The sequence below is a fragment of the Lichenostomus cassidix genome, chromosome 2 (assembly GCF_008360975.1).
Source record: "Lichenostomus cassidix isolate B80296 chromosome 2, HeHo_3.0, whole genome shotgun sequence".
In the NCBI taxonomy this organism is placed as follows: Eukaryota; Metazoa; Chordata; class Aves; order Passeriformes; family Meliphagidae; genus Lichenostomus; species Lichenostomus cassidix.
This window is the reverse complement of record NC_139482.1, coordinates 52,513,143-52,532,495: the sequence shown is the minus strand read 5'-3', so window position 1 is coordinate 52,532,495 and position 19,353 is coordinate 52,513,143. Positions and strand designations below refer to the sequence as shown.

Sequence of the window (19,353 nt, the reverse complement as noted above, 5' to 3'; positions counted from 1 at the left end):
GCATCTCCAAAATCAGGTATTTCAGCAAAATAATTTCAGCAAAAGCAAGCCTTGTCATTCCAAAGTGGAACATGTGTTTTCATAAACAAACCCTTATAAAGTGCTGATGTGTCCTTTTAATAAATTAATGCTAATAACTGATAACATTCCCATACTCTGAACACAGAGCAGAACAGCACAAATGCAAAAATCCACTAGTGCAGGCAGAGGAATAAACCAGCAAAAGGATGATTTCTGATTCTCAAGCCAAACATCATCACTCCCCTCCTTTTAGAAGCAGAAAGTGGGGTGGGGACAAGAAAAGAAAATAAAAAGAAAGACTGCCAAAACCAGCAGGCTAAGTAGAGTAACCGGAAGCATACAATTTACTGCTAATGGTTCAGTGTCTGCAAAGGACTGCTCAAGCTGTGCTCAACAAAAACTCAGTAATAGCCAAAGAGGGAAGTGAAAAAAGGCAAGATGTTTGGCTTTACTTTCTGTCAAATACTGTTAAATATGAGTCATTTAAAAAATAGAATGAAAGAATACAATAATGCTTTGTACAGGTGGTAGTGAGGTCCCTGGCTGGGCCTTCAGACAAAACCATTCCCGTGTAAACCTTAAAGAGGATTAATCCTCAAGGACCACTGTAATGAGACCTTAAAAGGCTGAACAACAGCAGCCTATCACGGAGGGAAGCAGTAGCCTGCTCCCAGAAGTCTTCTCTAGCAGAGTTACATCAAAGCAAACTGGGACCAGATAGCAGGATTCTGCAAGAATCCCTTATCTCGGCGCTAGCGGATGCTTCTCCTCTGATTGTCTTGAACTGCCACCTGTCCCAGACATCTTTGAAGGTAATGCTAAGCCTGTGATGGATCTGACCTCCTTGAGCTGAGATTCTTTTATGTCTTTCTTCATTTTCTGCTCTGTTACATTCTTTCCCTGCAACGCACACTACATGAAACAAAGGGAGTTCTCACTCCTTGACTTACTGTCCCCAGCTATTTGAAAGCAAAAAAACAATGTTAAGGATTATACTTCACCCGCAATATGGAGCTGTCCTCAGGAGACAAGCTTCTTATTTTTGAGAGTTATAACTAGATGGCTTTTACACGAAGGGACTTTACAATGAGGTTCAACATTGCTGGGAGCCAAGATATGAAAGCTGCATATCGGAGATAGCTTAAAAAAACAAAAAGGTTCATAATACAGAAGTATACAAAAAATCACATCACAAAAATAAGCAGGAAAATAACCAGGAAGCACCAAGCCTCTGAGAAAACACCAAATTATTGTACTATATACATGCATCCCATATTGCACACCAATAGCCTTTAATACCAGTGTCCATCATACAGTGCCAAAATCATCCTGGATTAAAAGAAAAAGAATTGGACACTAAAAATAAAACAGCAGGTCTTCTACCTGAAACACATGCCTACACTGACATAAGGTATACACCCAGCTCCCACAAAGGGATATGGTTTCTCCATGAATATTGTGCATCAGAGTTGGTTTATAACCAGTAATGCACTAGCAACCATACTCCCCACGGACTTTGTGACATGTACGTCCAGTTGGATCAGCCAGAGCTACACATCTGAAGATAAATCCAGGGGAGTATCATCAGATTTTATTCTGATAGCTACAAGCTATAATATACAAGTCACCATGGTTGTAAAAAGGCTGGGCTGAGGAGGAATACTGCTAGAGTTCCCAACTCTGGTTTCCCTCCTTTGCACTCAGTCAATTCTGGACTATTTTATAAGTCCTTTTTTTCTAAGTACATGGCACTGTCAGAAAAACAAAAGCAAAATATAGCCAGGCTGAAGAGGACTGCTGCCTGCCAGCAGCACCTCTCAGTTCCCTGCACTGACAAAATAAAATGGTGTCTTTAGTTGCAGTTAGGTGGGACTCATGGAAGCACTATGCAGCAGGATAGAAGCAGGAACACCTTCTTGAGTGCTTTTGAAGCTCCCTATGAAATCACAGATGGAAGAATTCAACCAACCATATAAATGGCAAGATTCTGAATCAAACAGCTGAGCTAGACTCTGTGAAAGACTGCAGCAAACAATGAGCAGATATATAGGGTCTGAATGTTAAGTAAAAAGAAGGCATTACATGGAAAACACTGAGCAGACCCCAACATTTTCTGGAGCCAAGACCTACTGGCACATGTTGCCAAATTAATGTGGCCTAGAGGCATGCTCAAGAGTTTGAAGATGATTTCTTCCCATTCATGTAACAATTCCCACAGCAGGGTATTGTGCTTCAAGACCTCAGAGCAATGCCAGGCTAAGCACCAGGCTCCCATAACAAACATATATAAGTAATTTCTTAACAGACATCAAAGCACACCATTTCAGATGGGTGTCCTCCTTAGAGAGCTGTGCCAATACCTCACGTAACCTTAACAAGCAGTATCCATGTCTACATCACTTCTTAAAGGCAGCCCAGAGGCCACCCCTTCATAGTATGGCATGTCATCCTCGTGCTTTGCCAGCCCCCAAGCACAGCCTCAGCAGCAACTGGCCCAACACCCCTCTGATCCAGCAGGACCTGCATGGCCAGGCAACCCCCACGTGTTAAAGCAACACTGGCAACATTCCCAACAGGCTATCTACCAAAAAATTCCAGACAGGGGTGCTGGTCACAACACAGAGACCCAGCATTCTCTAAAACCCACCTGTACAGAACATCTTTTCAGAGTGGAATACACAAAAAACTCACATCTATGGGAAGATGCCTACAGCAGCCCTGGTCCTCTCCAAACCTGGTTTATAATGCACTAAGGATGAATGTCACAACTAAACATCAGATGTGTGTTAATCTGGTAAGTAACTGACTTTGAAGAAATGTGCTATTTCCCCACAAGAACCAGAAACATTTTCACAGGCCAGCGTTCTGTGCTTCATTCAGGTTTTTAATTTATTCTGTGGGATCATATGAAGCCAAATCAGGCCTTTAACCTTTATTTAAAAGGGGTTTCTTCCAGTTTGCTTTATGTGTTTAAATTAAAAACAAAAAAATTTACCAAAAATCTGTAATAGTGAAAAAAAGTATAGACCATGGCCATTGCCAGTCTCATGGAATGTGGGGACTTCCATGAGCAGGCCATACATGCACCTTTCCAAATCAAACATCCCAAATACTGGGCCAGTCAATAATTAGCTAACAACATATGATTAGTGCTTCTCTTTTCCACAGCAGTTAAAAAAAGAAAAATTCTACTCCTGTCATAGTGGCAATGAATGTTTTTGCTGTCTGGCACCAATTTTATTGTTAACAGCCCTGTTAGATCAGTGGTGTTAATGCCAATTCAAATATCGTCCAGCATGAATAATAGCTTTGGCGCCAACAGCCTCCTATCACTGTACCATGCTGGTGCATCCCAGTAAAGTGAGCAACCACTTTTTATACATAACACAGGCCTTGATCCAAATTTCATTCATCCAAGTAACCCAATTCCATTTCAACAACAATGTCTAACAGAAGTCAAGACCAAAGCTGGAAGCTTTCATAAGTTTTACCTGTAGATAGGTTGGTGAAAAAAAACCCCAAACATACAAATCAAATTCAGTACCTTTTCACACTAAGGAGTCTGACATGCTGGAATGAAATTTATTTCAACACATTCTGACTCATTAGTTATTTGCTTCAACACTTGGTATGGTGTTACACTCAGCTGTTACCATAATCAGCCATTTATTTGGAAGTATTTCATAAGCCATTGCTTTGGGCTTGTAACCACTGGCTACTTTAAAGGGGACTGTAGAAAGAGGAATGACAATGCTCAGCTTTTCATTTGCAAAAGGGTAATATGGATCCTTGGGAATTATGATTTTAAATTACTACTAAGCATGGAGAAAGGTAAGATAAGAGGGTAGAATATAAGGCAACTGGGCATTATTTCAAAGTTCATTGAAGCCAGCAGCTGTTGATTCATTAAATTCATTGGGTTCTGGATCAGCATCATTCAACTGTTCAGGAAAAATGATGGCTCAGGGCAGCAACAAAGTGTGAAAGGGAAACTAGAATAAACAATGGGGGACCTTCTATACTACCTTACTCAGTGCGAAACATGAAACAAGCATAATTGAGATTAGAAAGAATCAGATTCTGTTATGTGGTAAGCCATCTGTTTTGAACTCCAAAAACCACAAGACAACAAAAAAAAAGCAAAATCAAAAGATCGTTTTGTAAGTGATAACTCTTATTTGTAAAAGGAAGTATGAAAATGATGTACAAACCCTTATATACAAACATTCCCATGCACAAATTGCTTTTCCTGCTGCTGTGTACCAACCACCACACATGCTAATGACCACATAGCAGCACAGCAGCTCTACTCTTTGAAACCCAGCTATGAATACATCAATATTTAGGACTGCTTCCCCACACTGGTGATTGCTACCTCAGCTGTAAGCTGTATTAGCAGAAATGAATAAAAGTGGCCTGTGTAAGTCTGACTGAAGGGGTAAGCATTCCTGACATGATCTCTGGACTCAGATGTGACCCACTCAGCAAGCTCAAGAGCCCCAGTTTTAAGTAATTTGAGCAATGTTTTAGTAAGAGTTTAGCGAGTACTGTGTCAGCTACCAAGGCTAAGAGGTAAAGAGCCAGGCTAAGAAGAAGCTAATTGTGTTGCTAGGTGTGAATAAAAGGAAGTAAGAGGCTATGGCTAAGTGGCTCTCCTCCTAAGTACTGAGTTCAATCAATAGGAATGAAGCTTTATCTGCTAGTGATCCTGAAAATGGTTCAGCAACCAAAGGATTTAAATTGTCTTAGAAGTAAAGGCCTGTTCAACTCTGGACTCCAACAGGAGGCCAGTACTTAGAGGCTTCTGTGGGACAAGGTCGAAACTGCACTTTGACAACAGCGACCATGCTGCCTTTCAAATCGTCCCTTGACAAGTCCATGGTCTATGCCATGGAGAGAGCAGGCCCATGGGGCTCCCACCCTCCCAATTACTCCCACTGCCCGCCTGAGGCATCCTCTGAGACACAATGCCCTCCTTCAGTGCCCACACATTTGGGCTTTCCTGCAGCCCCAAGGGCCAGGGGGCAAGAAAAATGAAAAATAGGGCACATCCAGATCTCAAGCACCCAGAATGCAAGAAAATTAACACAAGAGAATCATGACAGAGGAGCATCCTGTAGGCATTAGCTACTTTGCAATCTAATTATTGATACAGTTTTCTTAACAAAAGCTGGACAATGACAGCAGAGATGGAGTAAAAAAACCTGAACTTAAATGTTTATTTTCTACATTTGGACACAACAACTGATGATTCTGCTGCCTAAATACAGACACAAAGGGCCATCTTAGATCCCTAATATATCCAAGACATTCATATGGAGTTATCAGATATGACACAGAATACAGGAGTTGACCAGGCTGGCAGACAGACCACTTAAGATCCTCACAGGCATGAAAATGGCATGCAAGTGCCAATCTCTGCTTAGTCAACTAAATTTCCTTTAGTAACACTGACCAGAAAGAATACCAGTGCAAGAGAACCATCCCATTTTTCCCCACTTTCCAGCTGCTCATGCCATAGAAGGTATGTTGTCGGGACACAAGATCAGCACAAATCCACTGCGGGTCTTCTGTTTTAAAAGCATTGTGACAAATGTCCATGTATCAAGGGATACAACAACTTTGAAGAAGCTTTTCTCTGAAGAAGCATTTTCTCCTGATTTAGGGACAGCTGATATGCCTTGATGCTCAAGAGATGGATTGCATTGTTTCTTGGCTTTTTCTTGATCGTTCTTAACCATGATTCTGTGTCTCTGAGCAATGAATTCTGTCTCTTTCCATGAAGGCAGTATACAACAAATACATAGTGTAAACCATCTAAAAAAGCTTTAGCTGAAAAACAAATCGAATCCATTAGAGAAGTGGTTTTGCATTTATCCTGTCTTTATCTTTCCTGTTCTTAAAAAAAACAAACAAATAAAACCAAAAAACCACCACACACAAAACCTCACCCCACAGCTTTCTTACATGCACTTGAACACCAAAAACGAAGAGATTATTAGAATATTTTAATGTGATCCTCAAAACATTTTTACAGTTTAGAAGTCCAACAGAATTACAGAGCTAGATATAATTTTTATAATTTCTACAATTTCTTATTTAGAGTAAGATATCTCAAATATTCTATTCTACCCTCCCCACAAACAGGATCACCTCTTTCCATTTAATTACCAATAGTTTCCAGCTGAAATTAATACTACTGGTAATGATGGAAAAGGAATCAACACAGAAAAATATGTATTCACCTAAACTTGAAAACAAAACAAAGAAAAAAAAAAAACAAAAACCAAAACAACAAAAACAAAACCACCCAGACCTATAAGTTTACATTACACTTCAAAGTTTTCCAGGTATTGGCAGTTCTGAAGCACGTCTCATGCTGAGGAGAGAAAAAATGCATAAGAAGAAAGAACCTTTGTACATACTGTAAATCTATGGGTGCAATTTTTATTTCCAAAAGAAACCATTCCACAGAGGCAGTAACTCCAGGGCTCACAAGAGGCACTGCTAATTTCACAAAAAGCCTCCAGAGAAATGGGCAGGAGTACTTGTGATGAGCAGAACTTTTCAAACACAACACAGGAGGTTTGGGAGGCATTTTGGAGAAGCTATTTCAACTTACAAGCTGCTAAGCTTACAAGGTCTGCAGCACCTTCCTAAATTTCACACTGAAGTTGCCTCTGAGTGCAAGTCTGAGTTTGAGAACAGTAGTGGTTTTTCTTGGAGGCTATTGAAAGATACTATTACATTTTAGACTATTAATCCCAAAAATGTTTTTGCAAACATGCTAATTTTTTAAAGACCCACACTTCCGTTGCTCAGCTGACATGAGCAGTCTGACATTCACTTTTATAATAGAGGCTTTTTTCCTTGTGAGCTTTATAAAAAGCTTTAGATTTTACTTTTTTCAAGTACCCCTACTTGACAACACTTGGAAACCACCCCATAAATCACTGTCAGCAGAGAGTTTTGTTACTAGAGTGCTTAAGCCTCTCCCCTGCAAAATGCTGCACAGAGTTGAAGTAGGTCAAACTCACTTTGAAATTGAAGAATGCTTAAATGCTTTTAAAGACTCTGGCCTTAAATCTCTACAAAGATTCTCCTCTGACATTCTCCTACCACTGTCCAACCAGCCAGGTAGAAACTCTCCACAAAAAGGTGTTCTGGTCTCCTGTAACCCAAAGATACTGGGAAACTAGAGATGAGCTAGGAAAAGTGCCTGATTTGGGGCTATCCAGAATTGTCTCGGTTGTCTCTCCAGCGTCCCAAATTATGCCAGGGAGATGAAAAAGCAGGCCATCATCTATCCCACTGGTGGTGACCTGGACTGCTCTCACTGTCCCATATGCCACACATAGCTGGCCATTGTGGTTCAAGACTCGCTGCCATGAAAAGTCACTGCTTTCCAGTTACTGCATTTTAAGACTGTTTCCAGTTAACTGTTTGCATTTTTAGAAATAAATTACGATTACCTTTTTTTTTCCCCACACTCTCTTTTCCTTTCCTAAGGGGATATGAAGGAAGGGGAATTCTTGACAACAGAAATTAAAACGTCATAAATGAACAAGTGCACCTAGTGAACCAGCATTGTAGTTTCCTTGCTGGGGTCTTTTGTTCATGTTGCAAATTGATTTTGCAATGACACTAACACTGGGCAATCTAACTTGGGCAATTATGCAAGGTCCAGTCCTTATGAAGCATATGGCCAAGAACAGTAAGTGGGAACTGAGGGCACTCAATACCTTTGGAGGGCTAATCCTGTGAAATGTGCAATAAGCAGTTCCCACTTCCCCAGATAGATACAGAAGCTTCAAAACCAGCAAAATAAATCCCTGTTAAGGAGGGGGGAAAAAGAAAATAAAAAGAAGGGGAAAAGAAAGGTGTTAGTTCCTGCTTTCACCTAGTGCAACCTCTTTGAGATGAAGTGATTTACTGGAAAAAGAATTGTGCCAGGGCCATACATTCCTGTACATATAAATTTTAGTTCAGAGCCAAGTGAACTGTCACTGCTTTTTACTTACGATAATTCTTCAGGCTTTGCTAATTAGGTACTAACAATTCTTTCAGATGAGCTGTGAAACCCAGGGAAGATTATCAACAGTATGTTTTAAATCAAAGTGTTTACATCAGGAATGATTCATTTTTTCCATGAGGAATGACTTGTGAGACAGGCAGTCTTAGCACTGCCATAAATCTACATGAAAATTAAAATTGTGGAAGAGAATAACAAAGGCAAGTTACTATCCCCATCTCCCCTGCCTCAGCCCCACCTCTAGAGACGGAATTTACATTAACAAGGGGCTCCAGCTACTACTAGAATTAGTGTTTGAGAAACACAGGATTTGAAATCCTTTTAAAAGAGAAACACCATGGTTAAGGTCAGTAACCCCACTCTCCCCAACAAAGAAAAGGAGTAAGATATGAAGACAAACTCCATTATTTCAGTCATCTGCCCTGAAGCTTTTTTAAAGAAAAAAAGTTTTTAAAAAGTTAAACAAACAAAAACAGCATCCCCCCCCTTTCCTTTGTGAGTTGTGTTTAAATAGTGGTTAAGAACTCCATTACAAAAAAGACAGAAAAGAAAAATTTCTGGTTTGGGCCTGTGTTTCCCCTTTTATCTGTTGCACAACAGAAGGTTGTGAGCTGAGCATGAGACTGCACTCACATTCTCAGTTGCTAAATGGTTGAGGGGCTTACCGGCAGTGCAGAAGGGCCGCCAGCTCCATAGCTTGTTTCATCCCAGCTGTTTGAAAAGCTGGTTCACTTGAAACACAATCATTATACCCACCCACACTCTGCAGGAGAGCAAACTCCCCCTCAATGAGGTATTTATTCCATATTTATGGTAACTATTATTACCAACATTTACAACATCAGTCATTTTAATTAGAAAAAAAATTAAAACAAAAAAAACCCCTGCAATACACAAACAGGCACATATATATTTACATGTAGAAATGCAAAGCACTCAAGTTGTTTCTAATAATGCAGCTCATGGAAGGGACATGCTCTCCACACACAATTTACTTAAACATTCTTTTTTTTGGTCATAAAAATATACAGATGTCCTTCTTCAAAAAAATTATTTTCCCCTTTCCTGTGTTACAGGAAGCCTGCACACATTTTTAAATACAAAGTGGGTATAAATAGAAGCACAAATTAAGTATCTTGAAAAGTCTGTATTTTCCAGCCACAGGAAAACTAAGAAATTACTGTGAGTGTTTACACATCTGACTATGTTGAATTAAAATGTTTTCTATCCATATGCCCAGCAAAACTGGCAAGAAACTAAAAATAGGAAACAATAATCTCTCTGGTTCTTTACCTGTTGCTACAGTGGGACTGGCGCATGTTTACATTATTCAGCCTTCTTCATAAGGACCACTAAAAGTGTCAGTCTTAATACAGTCGCCACAGTGATGAAAGCATGTCTTACATATATAAATGATGTAACTACTATGAAAATTTCAGTAAGACTGTCTTCTTTCCTATAAATCTATCTAGACATTTGTCTTTTTAGTTGTCTCTCTGTATCATAGCTATTAAAGGTAAATAAAAGCATGATGGCTCTTTATATGACATTAATAGCTTGAGGGACTTTATACATCAGCAAATACAAATGTACTGTTCACTACAGGAGAGGAAAGCAGGTCTGTCCATCTGATGCTTTCTGACTTAGATTTCTGCTTTAAGATCTTCTTGCTCATTTAAAATTTACTCATCTCCTGCATCTCTACTGTTGTATGCTGGGTAACTTCTGGTGCTCTCTCAGCTTCTGACATCAATGTTTTTCTAGTAGTCCACACAGCCTAAGTAGCTAGCATTAATGGTTACAGTACAGACACAGTAGCTTCATTAAATCTTGACAACCCTTGTCAAAAGGTGAATTTGAGAAAATAAAATAAACTGATTGCAAACCACTCAGACACATGCTAACAGAGCAGACCTTTTTCTTCTATTTGAACCTTCAGTAATTTAAATAACACTTTGAACAAGATTTAAGGGGTGAGCTGGCAGCTGATCAGATGGTCAAAATGGCAATCTTCACCACTAAATTCAGTATAAGGTTTGTTGTTTATTTGAGGGTTGTATTTGTCACACATTTCATTTCTCTCCAGCTGTACTGCCTACAAACAGAGAAGCTATTTTGCTTCCCCAATAATACTTGTTTGTTTTGTTGGGGTTTTTTTTAAGCTAGATTTGGGAGTTTGTTAATCAGAAGGTAGGAATGGTGCCTCCAACTCCCAAGGGAACACTCGACACACTGCTGCTCATGAGTGGCCGTTTGCACTCCACATTCATGCCTCTCTGGCAGGAGTCTGCAGCTGATGTGCTGCAGCACATCCTCCTCAACAGAGACATGAGTAACTCCCCCGGAAGATTTGAGCAGGTCTGCACAAGACAGCAGGAGAGGAGGGTGCACAAAACAACTGACTGCACTGAAGAAGAGCTCAAAAGCCTAACTGCAAACTTTTTCCCTAAATACTGATCTAAACTACACAGACAACAAGTGTTCCTTTTCTCCTAAAACCTCCAACCTTATTAACAATCAGGCTCTTTTTTTTTTTTTTTTTAAGAGGTTGGTAAGACTTAAGGTTGTGCAAGACATACTTTGATCTGCACCCTGATGAGTGAACATTCCCCTTTGCTGCTAGCCCAACTAATGAAGGGATAAAATTAGCTTTTATCCCTGGCACTTTCTTTAGCAAAAAAACATGCACTAATCAGCTGTCCTCACTAATCAGTCATCTGGATAATGACCTTTTGCCTTAAAACACTAAAATTTCTGAATGATGTTTAAAAAAAAAAAGAAAACCAATGCAGACTTCTCTCTCTTTGTGGGTCTTAAGCCTATCATCTGGAATTGGAGACTGAAAGGTTAAATGGCAAATCTGTATCCTGACTGGGTGATAAATCTATAATCAAAAAGCACAAGCCTTGACACCTCAAGATGTACTTCATTACTACACAACTAAATGATCTTTTTTCTCCTTTTTTGTAAACTAGAAACAGATGAAAAAAAAAAAAGCTTAACTCTTTCATACTTTCCCTGTGGAGAAATCCACTCCACATCTGTGTTCAAGTGTCAGTTAATTTCTTACTTTTTTATTAATGCCTGAGCAGGAATTCAGAAGTTGAAACCATTTGCCTTTTTCCCTCCCCCTTACAACTTCAGGGAACTGTAGCTGGGGAAAGAAAATTGCAAAACCATTCTATCAGCCTGCATTCTCAAACACACTTGTGAATGTCTAAAAAAACCCTCCAAAACAAAACAAAAACTCCCAAAGCACAGAAATAAGCCTTCCAGTTCCCCAAATTCTCACTGTACAGGGCACAATCCTTTCTCCTCTCAATACCATACCTTAACATTATTTTAAAAATGGGATTTTTAAGGCCTGTTTCATTTTCCCTCTCTGCCTTCTATAATGAGGCCCTTTTTCTTCATGTATTAAGGAGGTTGAGCAAAACACAACCCTGGATGGCTGAGGAGGATTAGCAACAGATGAGATGTCCTGTGGAAGTTGCTTTGCAGAGGCCTGCGATAATTTCTAGCTGCAGTGCAACTGCACCCTGGTTTTTAACTTCAGGAAGAAAAGATTGCATTTACCACAAACACCGCTCCCTCCAGGCAAAGCAGTCGTCCCTGGGGTCAATGCAAAGTAACAAATAAAATCACATTAAATTTGACAGCCTTCCAACTTTGCATCCCCAAATGAACCGGCAATCAGTACTCACGGTAATGAGGGTCCATGTAACCATTTCGGGGGTCCATGGTAAAGAGCGTCCCGCGGTAAGGTACGGAAGGTTCGGGAAGGTGCGATATAGATCCATGGATCTCCTTCTTGATTAATGAGGCCCTTTCCTCACTCGACGTGGAAGGCTCTTCACTGATCTTGCCGAGGCCTTGCCCACCCTGCGGCTGCATTGTGATCGCGTTCCTTCTCTCTCTGTGATAGGTCTGCCCAGGACTTTCATCCTCTGCAAAAAAACGAGGGAGAAGAAAGAGAGAAGGGGAGAAAAAAGAGAGATACACACTTTTAGCCCACTTACAGCAAATACAATAAAGAAAAGTTCTCCCCCCGCTGCCCTCCTCCTCCCGGTGTAAGTTTGTGACAGGAGGTGCCTGTGTGGCTGTGAGGGATGGCCTGGGGACGCCTGCCCGTTCGGAGCCGGCAGCAGCGGAGCAGTAGATCACTGTCACCCAAGCACTGATGCTCCCACCAACGGGGCTATCAATTGTGCAGGAACAGACACAGGCTAGCTGTTTCCCTGCCTCTGGGACAAGGAGGCTGGGAGCTCCCAGATGGAAGTCAAGAAATTATTTGTCACACAGAGGAGAAGATGAACCTCACCGGCTGGGCCTAAATCACACCCAGCCACCCACCGCAGCTCTGCAGCCCGGCTCCAGGTCCCTGGGGCTTGTCTGCGTGAGGGGCTGAAGCCTTGCAGGGAGGTCGGCAGTGATCACAACCAAGGTGGGCAACAATAAAATGGGTACAGCTGCTCAAGATACAGCATCACGCAAGCACAAGCAAGGCCACTTGCTCTGACAGTGTCACCACGTCAGCGCTTATGCAGGATGGTTGAGTACACTCCTCCTACTTTCTCCCATATCCACACAAACAAATCCAAAAACTCTTAATGAACAAGGGTGAAGAAGAAAGGGGAAAAAATAATAAAGAATAAGAAGGTCAAACCCAAGCCCTAGTTTGGAGTAAGCCTCTAGGACTGTCGTACCACTTGAAAGGGGAAAAGAGCCTCTTTTCCCACCAGCCTTCTCTGCAGACAGATCCAGGACTAGGTGCTACAGCAACCCTCTGCTCCCATATGAATTTTAACCCCTAGGGACTACACATGCCCTTCAAAAACCAAACAAAATTGTTCTGTTCCTCAAAATGAAGGTGCATGTTCCCAGGTACATTTCACAAATGCCATGTGGCGGCGGGGCTCTGCTAGGTACACAAGTCTCTAATGTAAATGTTCTCCTTCAATTGCATTACTGGTTTAAAACAGAGACGTTTTTCTAAACAAGCATGATTGATTACTGGCTGTAACCCTTGGCCAATACCAATGCTCCAGGTATAGCCTTGTTCCATCAACCACACTACACATGCAAGTGTACACCAGTACATCTTGAAGGAGTACAGAAAAAGATTCTTCATTTCAAAGTTGCTCTGCAGTTTAGAAGGACACAAAGTGTCTCAATTTATTAAATGTTGGGCACAAAAATGGTAACTAGAAAAGAAAATTAAAACACCCTTAGGAAATAAAACTAAAGTGCTCTTACTCTACAACCTACATGCAAGGAAGAATGATTGACACCAGCACCAAGATTGCACTTCAGTTGTCAGAGATTTGAGGTCAGGGCTAAGTTTTCACTTGTACCTTTTCCTGGTGTACTTGTTCACACAGCAAAAGTACCAGCCAGCAATTCACCAGGTGACTACTTTCACCAAGCCTGACACCAGCATAACTCAACCTATGTGCCTTTATATGAATTAGATTAGAAACAGGCTCTGTACACATAGATACCTGGCCGTTATATGCGTAAACTAGCTGCACCATTGATTCGAATGAAGTGCTCATGAGATTTTTCCCTGCCCCCTCTCTCCCAAAGTAGCAACAACACAAAAACTCAGCAGCATAGCCTATTGAGCACTTAATTATTTTTCTATCTCCAAGTATTACAGCAATCAGGGTTTGCTGACTTATCAACAACTTCCAGGGACAGCATTCTTTTCACAGCCAGCAGTAATTCTACATACAGAGCTTCTCCAGGGTTGGGTCTGAGGAGAAAGAGTTAATGGAAATAGACAACAACATTACAGAGTTTAAACCCTTTGCCCTTTTCTACTTTTTACTAATATGCACAGGCACTGGTCCCTGCTCTAGATTAGCAGGGTTTAAGGTTTCAACTTTTTACACTGAAGCTGGTTTTAGTTAGAGAACTGCAAAACGGGGTCTAAAACTTTAAAACTTATATGAGGTTTTTAGAAACTCACTTGTATAACTAAAAAAAAAAATAATAAATCAACCCAAATATATATTTTCCATCAGGTTTCTCTTTAGCCAGAGTCTTTCATGTTAAATTTCAACCTAGAGTAAACTTTCACTGATGAGACATAAACTCCTACAAAAATAGGGCATTACACTCCATTTGAAATTCTGACAGACTCTTAAGTAGAGCAAGGTAACCTGTGCTACAACAGCTTAGAAAGAAGAAAGCTAGAGTGATTTGTGGGGCTGTATAATCACTTAGATGATCAGATAGGATTTCAGTTCTTTTACTCTTCCATATAAAGATAATATTTGTTAAAACTGCCATCCTGGGATACAACAAGAAGCTCACATCTGTCTGCGGGCTCCACTTTCATACTTTCCTTCTCAAAACATGCACGTGTCATGAATCAAGGTACTAGTGACTGTTATGGAAAAGGCTGATTTTTCAAATTGCTGAATAAAATTCAAAACCTACCTTCAGTCACTTAAAAACTAAAGGAAAAATATGGTTTGTTTTAATAAGCTTTTCCCTTTTTTGGTTCCTTGAGAAAAAAAAACTATTTTTCCCTCTGCATCAATGTTTTCTCTCCCCATTATGAAGTTATTGCCATGTGCCATTACAAATCAGAAGTTTCTGTATGTTTTCTGCCACACAAAAATTGCCCCAGAAGTATTTAACTAAAAATGATGGCATTTTTGCAATAATAATAAAGCTCATTCTCTGGCCAAACAGCTTGGTAAGCATTTACTTCACACGACTGGGCTCCTTTTGATAGGGAGCAGACAAGAAATTTGACAAGCACCCACGCTCCAGAACACTAAGAGCCAAGCAGTTTGCAGGAGCTCCCCCGGCGCCAAGCGGGAAACTCCTCGTGCAGTAATGCTGCTGACTCTCACAGCAGGCGAGCCACTCCAGTGTGCCAAAAGGGGAAAGCTGTCTAATCTTGTTCTGATTCAACTGAATCGTTCAATAAAGTTTCAAGAGTAAGTGCAGGCAAGGCGCGCCAGGCCAAATTATTGACAGAAACACACTGTCCACCATGGCAACAAGTGGGATTCTAAAGTAAAAATGTAAGCAAACAGCCCACTTCTCCAGCAGCATCTGCCAAAGGGGTTTTACAGCCAAATACACGAGAACTGTTCTGTTGCTGCTCTGCTCATGTTTTAGAAGTGGCCAGCTTCAGTGTCAAAAGAAGCATCTGATTTATTAAAATGTTGCAGAGAGACGAATTCCAAAGTGAAAGATGAAGTTGGTAGCAGCCCACCAACTCTAGTGTAATTCCTCCCACCTTTTGCCAGTGTAAGAGAGAAGGGTTAAATAACAAAAGAAAAAAAGTAATCATGCCCTAGAGTAATTTGCATAAGCTTCTTTTTCTTCACATATACCCTTACTCTGACCTAACAAGCCAACAGCCAGACACACACGTTAGAAGTGCCCAGTCTGTAACGATCACATTAATCCAGGATTCCGCATCCACTGAGAAATACTTGATTTAGTCCTACTATTTTGATAAGAAGCCATTTTTATTAGAAGCACTGAGCACCTCACTTAATGGAGCACCTCTCACTTAATCAAAAAGCTTTCTCAAAAAACTCACACTGGAGAGTATGCCTGAATAAACACACTTTTAATTGCACAGCTAATTTACTCAGAAAGTTTAAAAAATCATCACAAGCCAAAGCCTAATGCAAAAACTCATTAAACTTTTTTTACCTGTTGAACTTTTTTGCTTTTTTTAATCATAGACCAAGACAAAGTAGAAGCTGTTAAACCATCCAAAGTCAGCAACTGAAAAAAAGTTGAAATCTATTGATAGAGCACACTAAAAGTCAATCCCCTCACACTTCAGAGACACCCCTGCTTAAACAAGACAACATCAGCCCAGTTAAGTCTGTTTATATATTAAGTTTCGTCTCCCTATTTCTGCTTGCAACTTCCAAAGAGCCTTACTATCTCATGAGAGATCTAAAAAACACACTTCAGCTGGGTAAGAGAAAAGACAAGGTACTTACAACTCAGTCTAAGAGACCCTGGCTGATGCTCCCTCTAAGCTCTTCTCTTCTCTTGACCAAAATTCTCTGGCTACCAGGACATGAGCATTCCTCCCTCTTTTCCTCTTTCTCCCTTCTCTCTCCCCCCGCAACCCCCCGCCCCCATCTCCCTCCCTCTCTCTCAGAGGCAGTGCTTCTCCCATTAGAGGAATTAAAAGTGGTTGGTGCCATGCTAAATTTAACAAGCTCATTAGTATTCTTCCTGTGTGCTTCCTAGTGAACTCTCCCTATTCAAGCAGCTCTCTCTAGCTGAGGGGTCAGGCGGCTAATCATTAAATCAAACTAATGTCACCCTATCACAATCGGCCTAAGAGAAGGAGGGTTTATTATTTCAGTTTATGCTAAATAAACGGTTTTACAAATGGTCTCCAAGCAAGGTCAACAGCAGCTTCAATTACAAGACAAACTTAACAAGAGTTGCTATAAACCAAGTGCTCCATATTGACCTAAGCACAAGCTCGGCTCTGCATATTGCCACTAGCAGGATTGTACAGGAATGCATATTGTAAAATAAAGGAAAGGGTAATCTTTTCTTTGCCAGAATTTGTGACTGCACAGAGACTGCTCATTCACCTCTCCCCAACCAGATTGCTGCTCAGCTCAATTCACCCCACACAAAGGCTGAAGACCAGACCTCAATGGACCGAGTGAAACATGTTCAAAACTAGGCTCTCTATTGTGACTGAATTTCTTAACATCTTTTCAAAAAGCGGAGAATGCCTTGAGGCTAAAGGAAGAAACAGGCTAATGGTGAATTGGGAATACTGAGCAAATTTCAGAGCCCTTTCCTCCTAGCTTTTGAGGTTGAAAGCAAGCTCTTTCCTTTCAAGTTTCAAAGTCCTTTTTCCTCCCGCAGTGTCACAGAAGGATTTGAAAAGAAGGTAATTGTGCTCACAGTCCCCCTGATCAGAGCTTACGTCCTATTTCTGGTATTTCAGAATACTTCTTGCAATAATGGTGCATATAGCTCAATCCCTTAACCGTCCTGCACTCTGCAATTGCTCATTAAATGAACAATTGCTGGTATAAAATGCCTTTTATGTTCAAGGTCTGGATATAAGATAAGCATTCTAGTACTCTAAATTTGGTTTACTAAGGAAACTCTCCATCATTAAATTACAAAACTGAAGTCAGAATATCAGTCTTTCCCAGAAAAGTAGCATTTTAGGTGCTGTGAGCCAGAAGGAAGGGGAAAGTGGAATGTAAAAAAGATTGAGTACTTAGATTCTTAACAGAACAGATACCTAAGCAAGAAAGCAATTTCCTTCCCATTTAAGAAAGTCTAAGTTTTTGACACTTGATATTTTCTTCCTTGAAATAATGCAATAGAGCAATTGCCAGGCTCATTAGGACACCTGTATCTGCACATTCTTGCATACACTCGCTGTTCACTAGTCTCTGGCCACCTTAGGAGCAAAGTAGGAGGAAACAGATGTGTAGGATTGTACCTGCCTTTAAAATCAATGTATGTTGTAAGCGAAATTTTGGTTTTGGTGAGTACAGTAGTTTAAATTGAGCACCCCTTGTCCCAAGTTTGTTATTTTTCTGCATTTCAAGCAACTGCACAAGAAACACTCTGGAAACACTAACACAGGTATGAAGGATGATGGTCATAATTGGTTTTAAAAACAGGCTCCAATCACACGAGAGGCTACAAAATCTGTTAGATAACAATACAGTACCCACTTCATTTGCAATTCTTAAGCATTCCTTACACAATTTCTTATACAATATTATAAATGTATACAAATTTATAAAATAACATACGTTATCTGAGCTTACCACTGAAAATGTATACTTTTCTATTCCCAGTTGCAATGGCTTTTTAGCTCAGTTATTTTTCCATTATCCTATGTATAGTATTTTCCAAAAACTGATTTGTGACCTTTGCAATATGAATACATAGTTCTTTTGTGGTTTTGTTTGTTTGTTTTGAAAAACATTTTATATTATTTTGTTGTCAACTTTAGCTTTCACTGGAAGAAAAAGGATTTATCAACAAAGGAGAGAGAGGACCCAATCCCTACAACACAGACCTAATACTCCACACACACTCCCTGATTTTCCTCAAATGAGACATACATTCTTTTTTGCTGCAGTTACTGCACAACTTGGTTCAGTTCCTTTTTTGACAGTACAGAGGACAGAACACAGTGCATTGATACAGTGCCTATGACTTTGGAAACAGAGCCTGATCCTGCACTCCTCTGGGTCAGTGGCTGAGTTCCCACTGACCTGCACAAGACAAAACTAGGCCTGTAGAGTCCACACTGCTCCAACACTAAACCAGTAACACATTGCTATCAGGAGAACATTGCTCGCAGCCTTTTCCAACTGTGTGCGTAACTCTTCCCCAAGACTCATGGGGAACCCGGGAATGGCACGAAGCAGCTTAAAAAACTCAGGTAGACTTTTTCAGACCCCTAAATCAGAGAGAGCCTTGTTAGTAGCAATGTGAATTAGTAGCAATCTGAATTTTTTGATTATCCAGATGAATTTACAGTGCTTGTTACCTCCCCAGCCGCTCCCAACTAAAACCAGCTGGCTGAAGCTAAACAGACATATAGGAAATTATGTAAAATAAAACCACCTCTAAAGTTTCATACAAGCAAACACCTACTGTATTGAACTGAGAGTCTGCATCTATAAATCCCTGTATCAGATATATAGGGAAATGGTAAAAAGCTCATCTAAGCTGAAAAAATCCTACTTAGGAAACACAAGAGGTAGCTGCAGACACAGCTACCTACACACAAAGGCAGAGTGCTGTGGAAACTTCCTTTTCATTCCCAGGACTCAGCCTCAGAAGGCGGACAAAGAGGGCAGGAGGACAGGCTAGGCTGCCTTACACAATCCTGCATGTCACTGATCATGCAGGATATATGGACAAAAAGTGAGTAACATTTGGGTATATGCCTGAGGTTACTGACCTGACACTTGAGCCATCCTATTGTCTTCAATGACTTCAGAACAAGCTGTGGAAGTTGCTTGCTGTGAACCAGATTTCTGCAGTATCCTGTTGGCCAAGTTTGCCCAGCTGAACCACCAACTAGCCAAGATGTGGAGTTTGAACCCCTGCAATGCCCAGCCGCAGCCCCAGCCTGCAGGGCTGAGAGTCTCTGGGAAGCCAATGGAGGGACTAATTCTCAGCAACTTGCAACGTCAGCCTCCAAAGATGTGGGAGCCTCACTTCTGAACAGGCTCTCTCCCACCCCGTTTCTACACAAGCTTTAAAATAACAAAAACAAACAATTTAAATCAAAACAGCTGAAAACCATT

General features: G+C 40.7%; 1 protein-coding gene across 4 annotated transcripts in view; it reads right to left on the bottom strand.

Annotated features, from left to right (window-relative positions):
• GLI3 (GLI family zinc finger 3) overlaps positions 1-19,353 on the bottom strand; it is a 217,461-nt gene that overhangs the window by 137,943 nt on the left and 60,165 nt on the right. For 3 of the 4 annotated variants that reach the window (XM_085051565.1, XM_085051567.1, XM_085051566.1), the window contains exon 3: positions 11,758-12,000. In XM_085051565.1, coding sequence (XP_084907691.1) covers positions 11,758-12,000 — 243 coding nt within the window. Of the gene's footprint in view, positions 1-11,757; positions 12,001-16,035; positions 16,161-19,353 lie in introns of those variants that run through there. The other variant, XM_085051568.1, reaches the window with a different exon arrangement.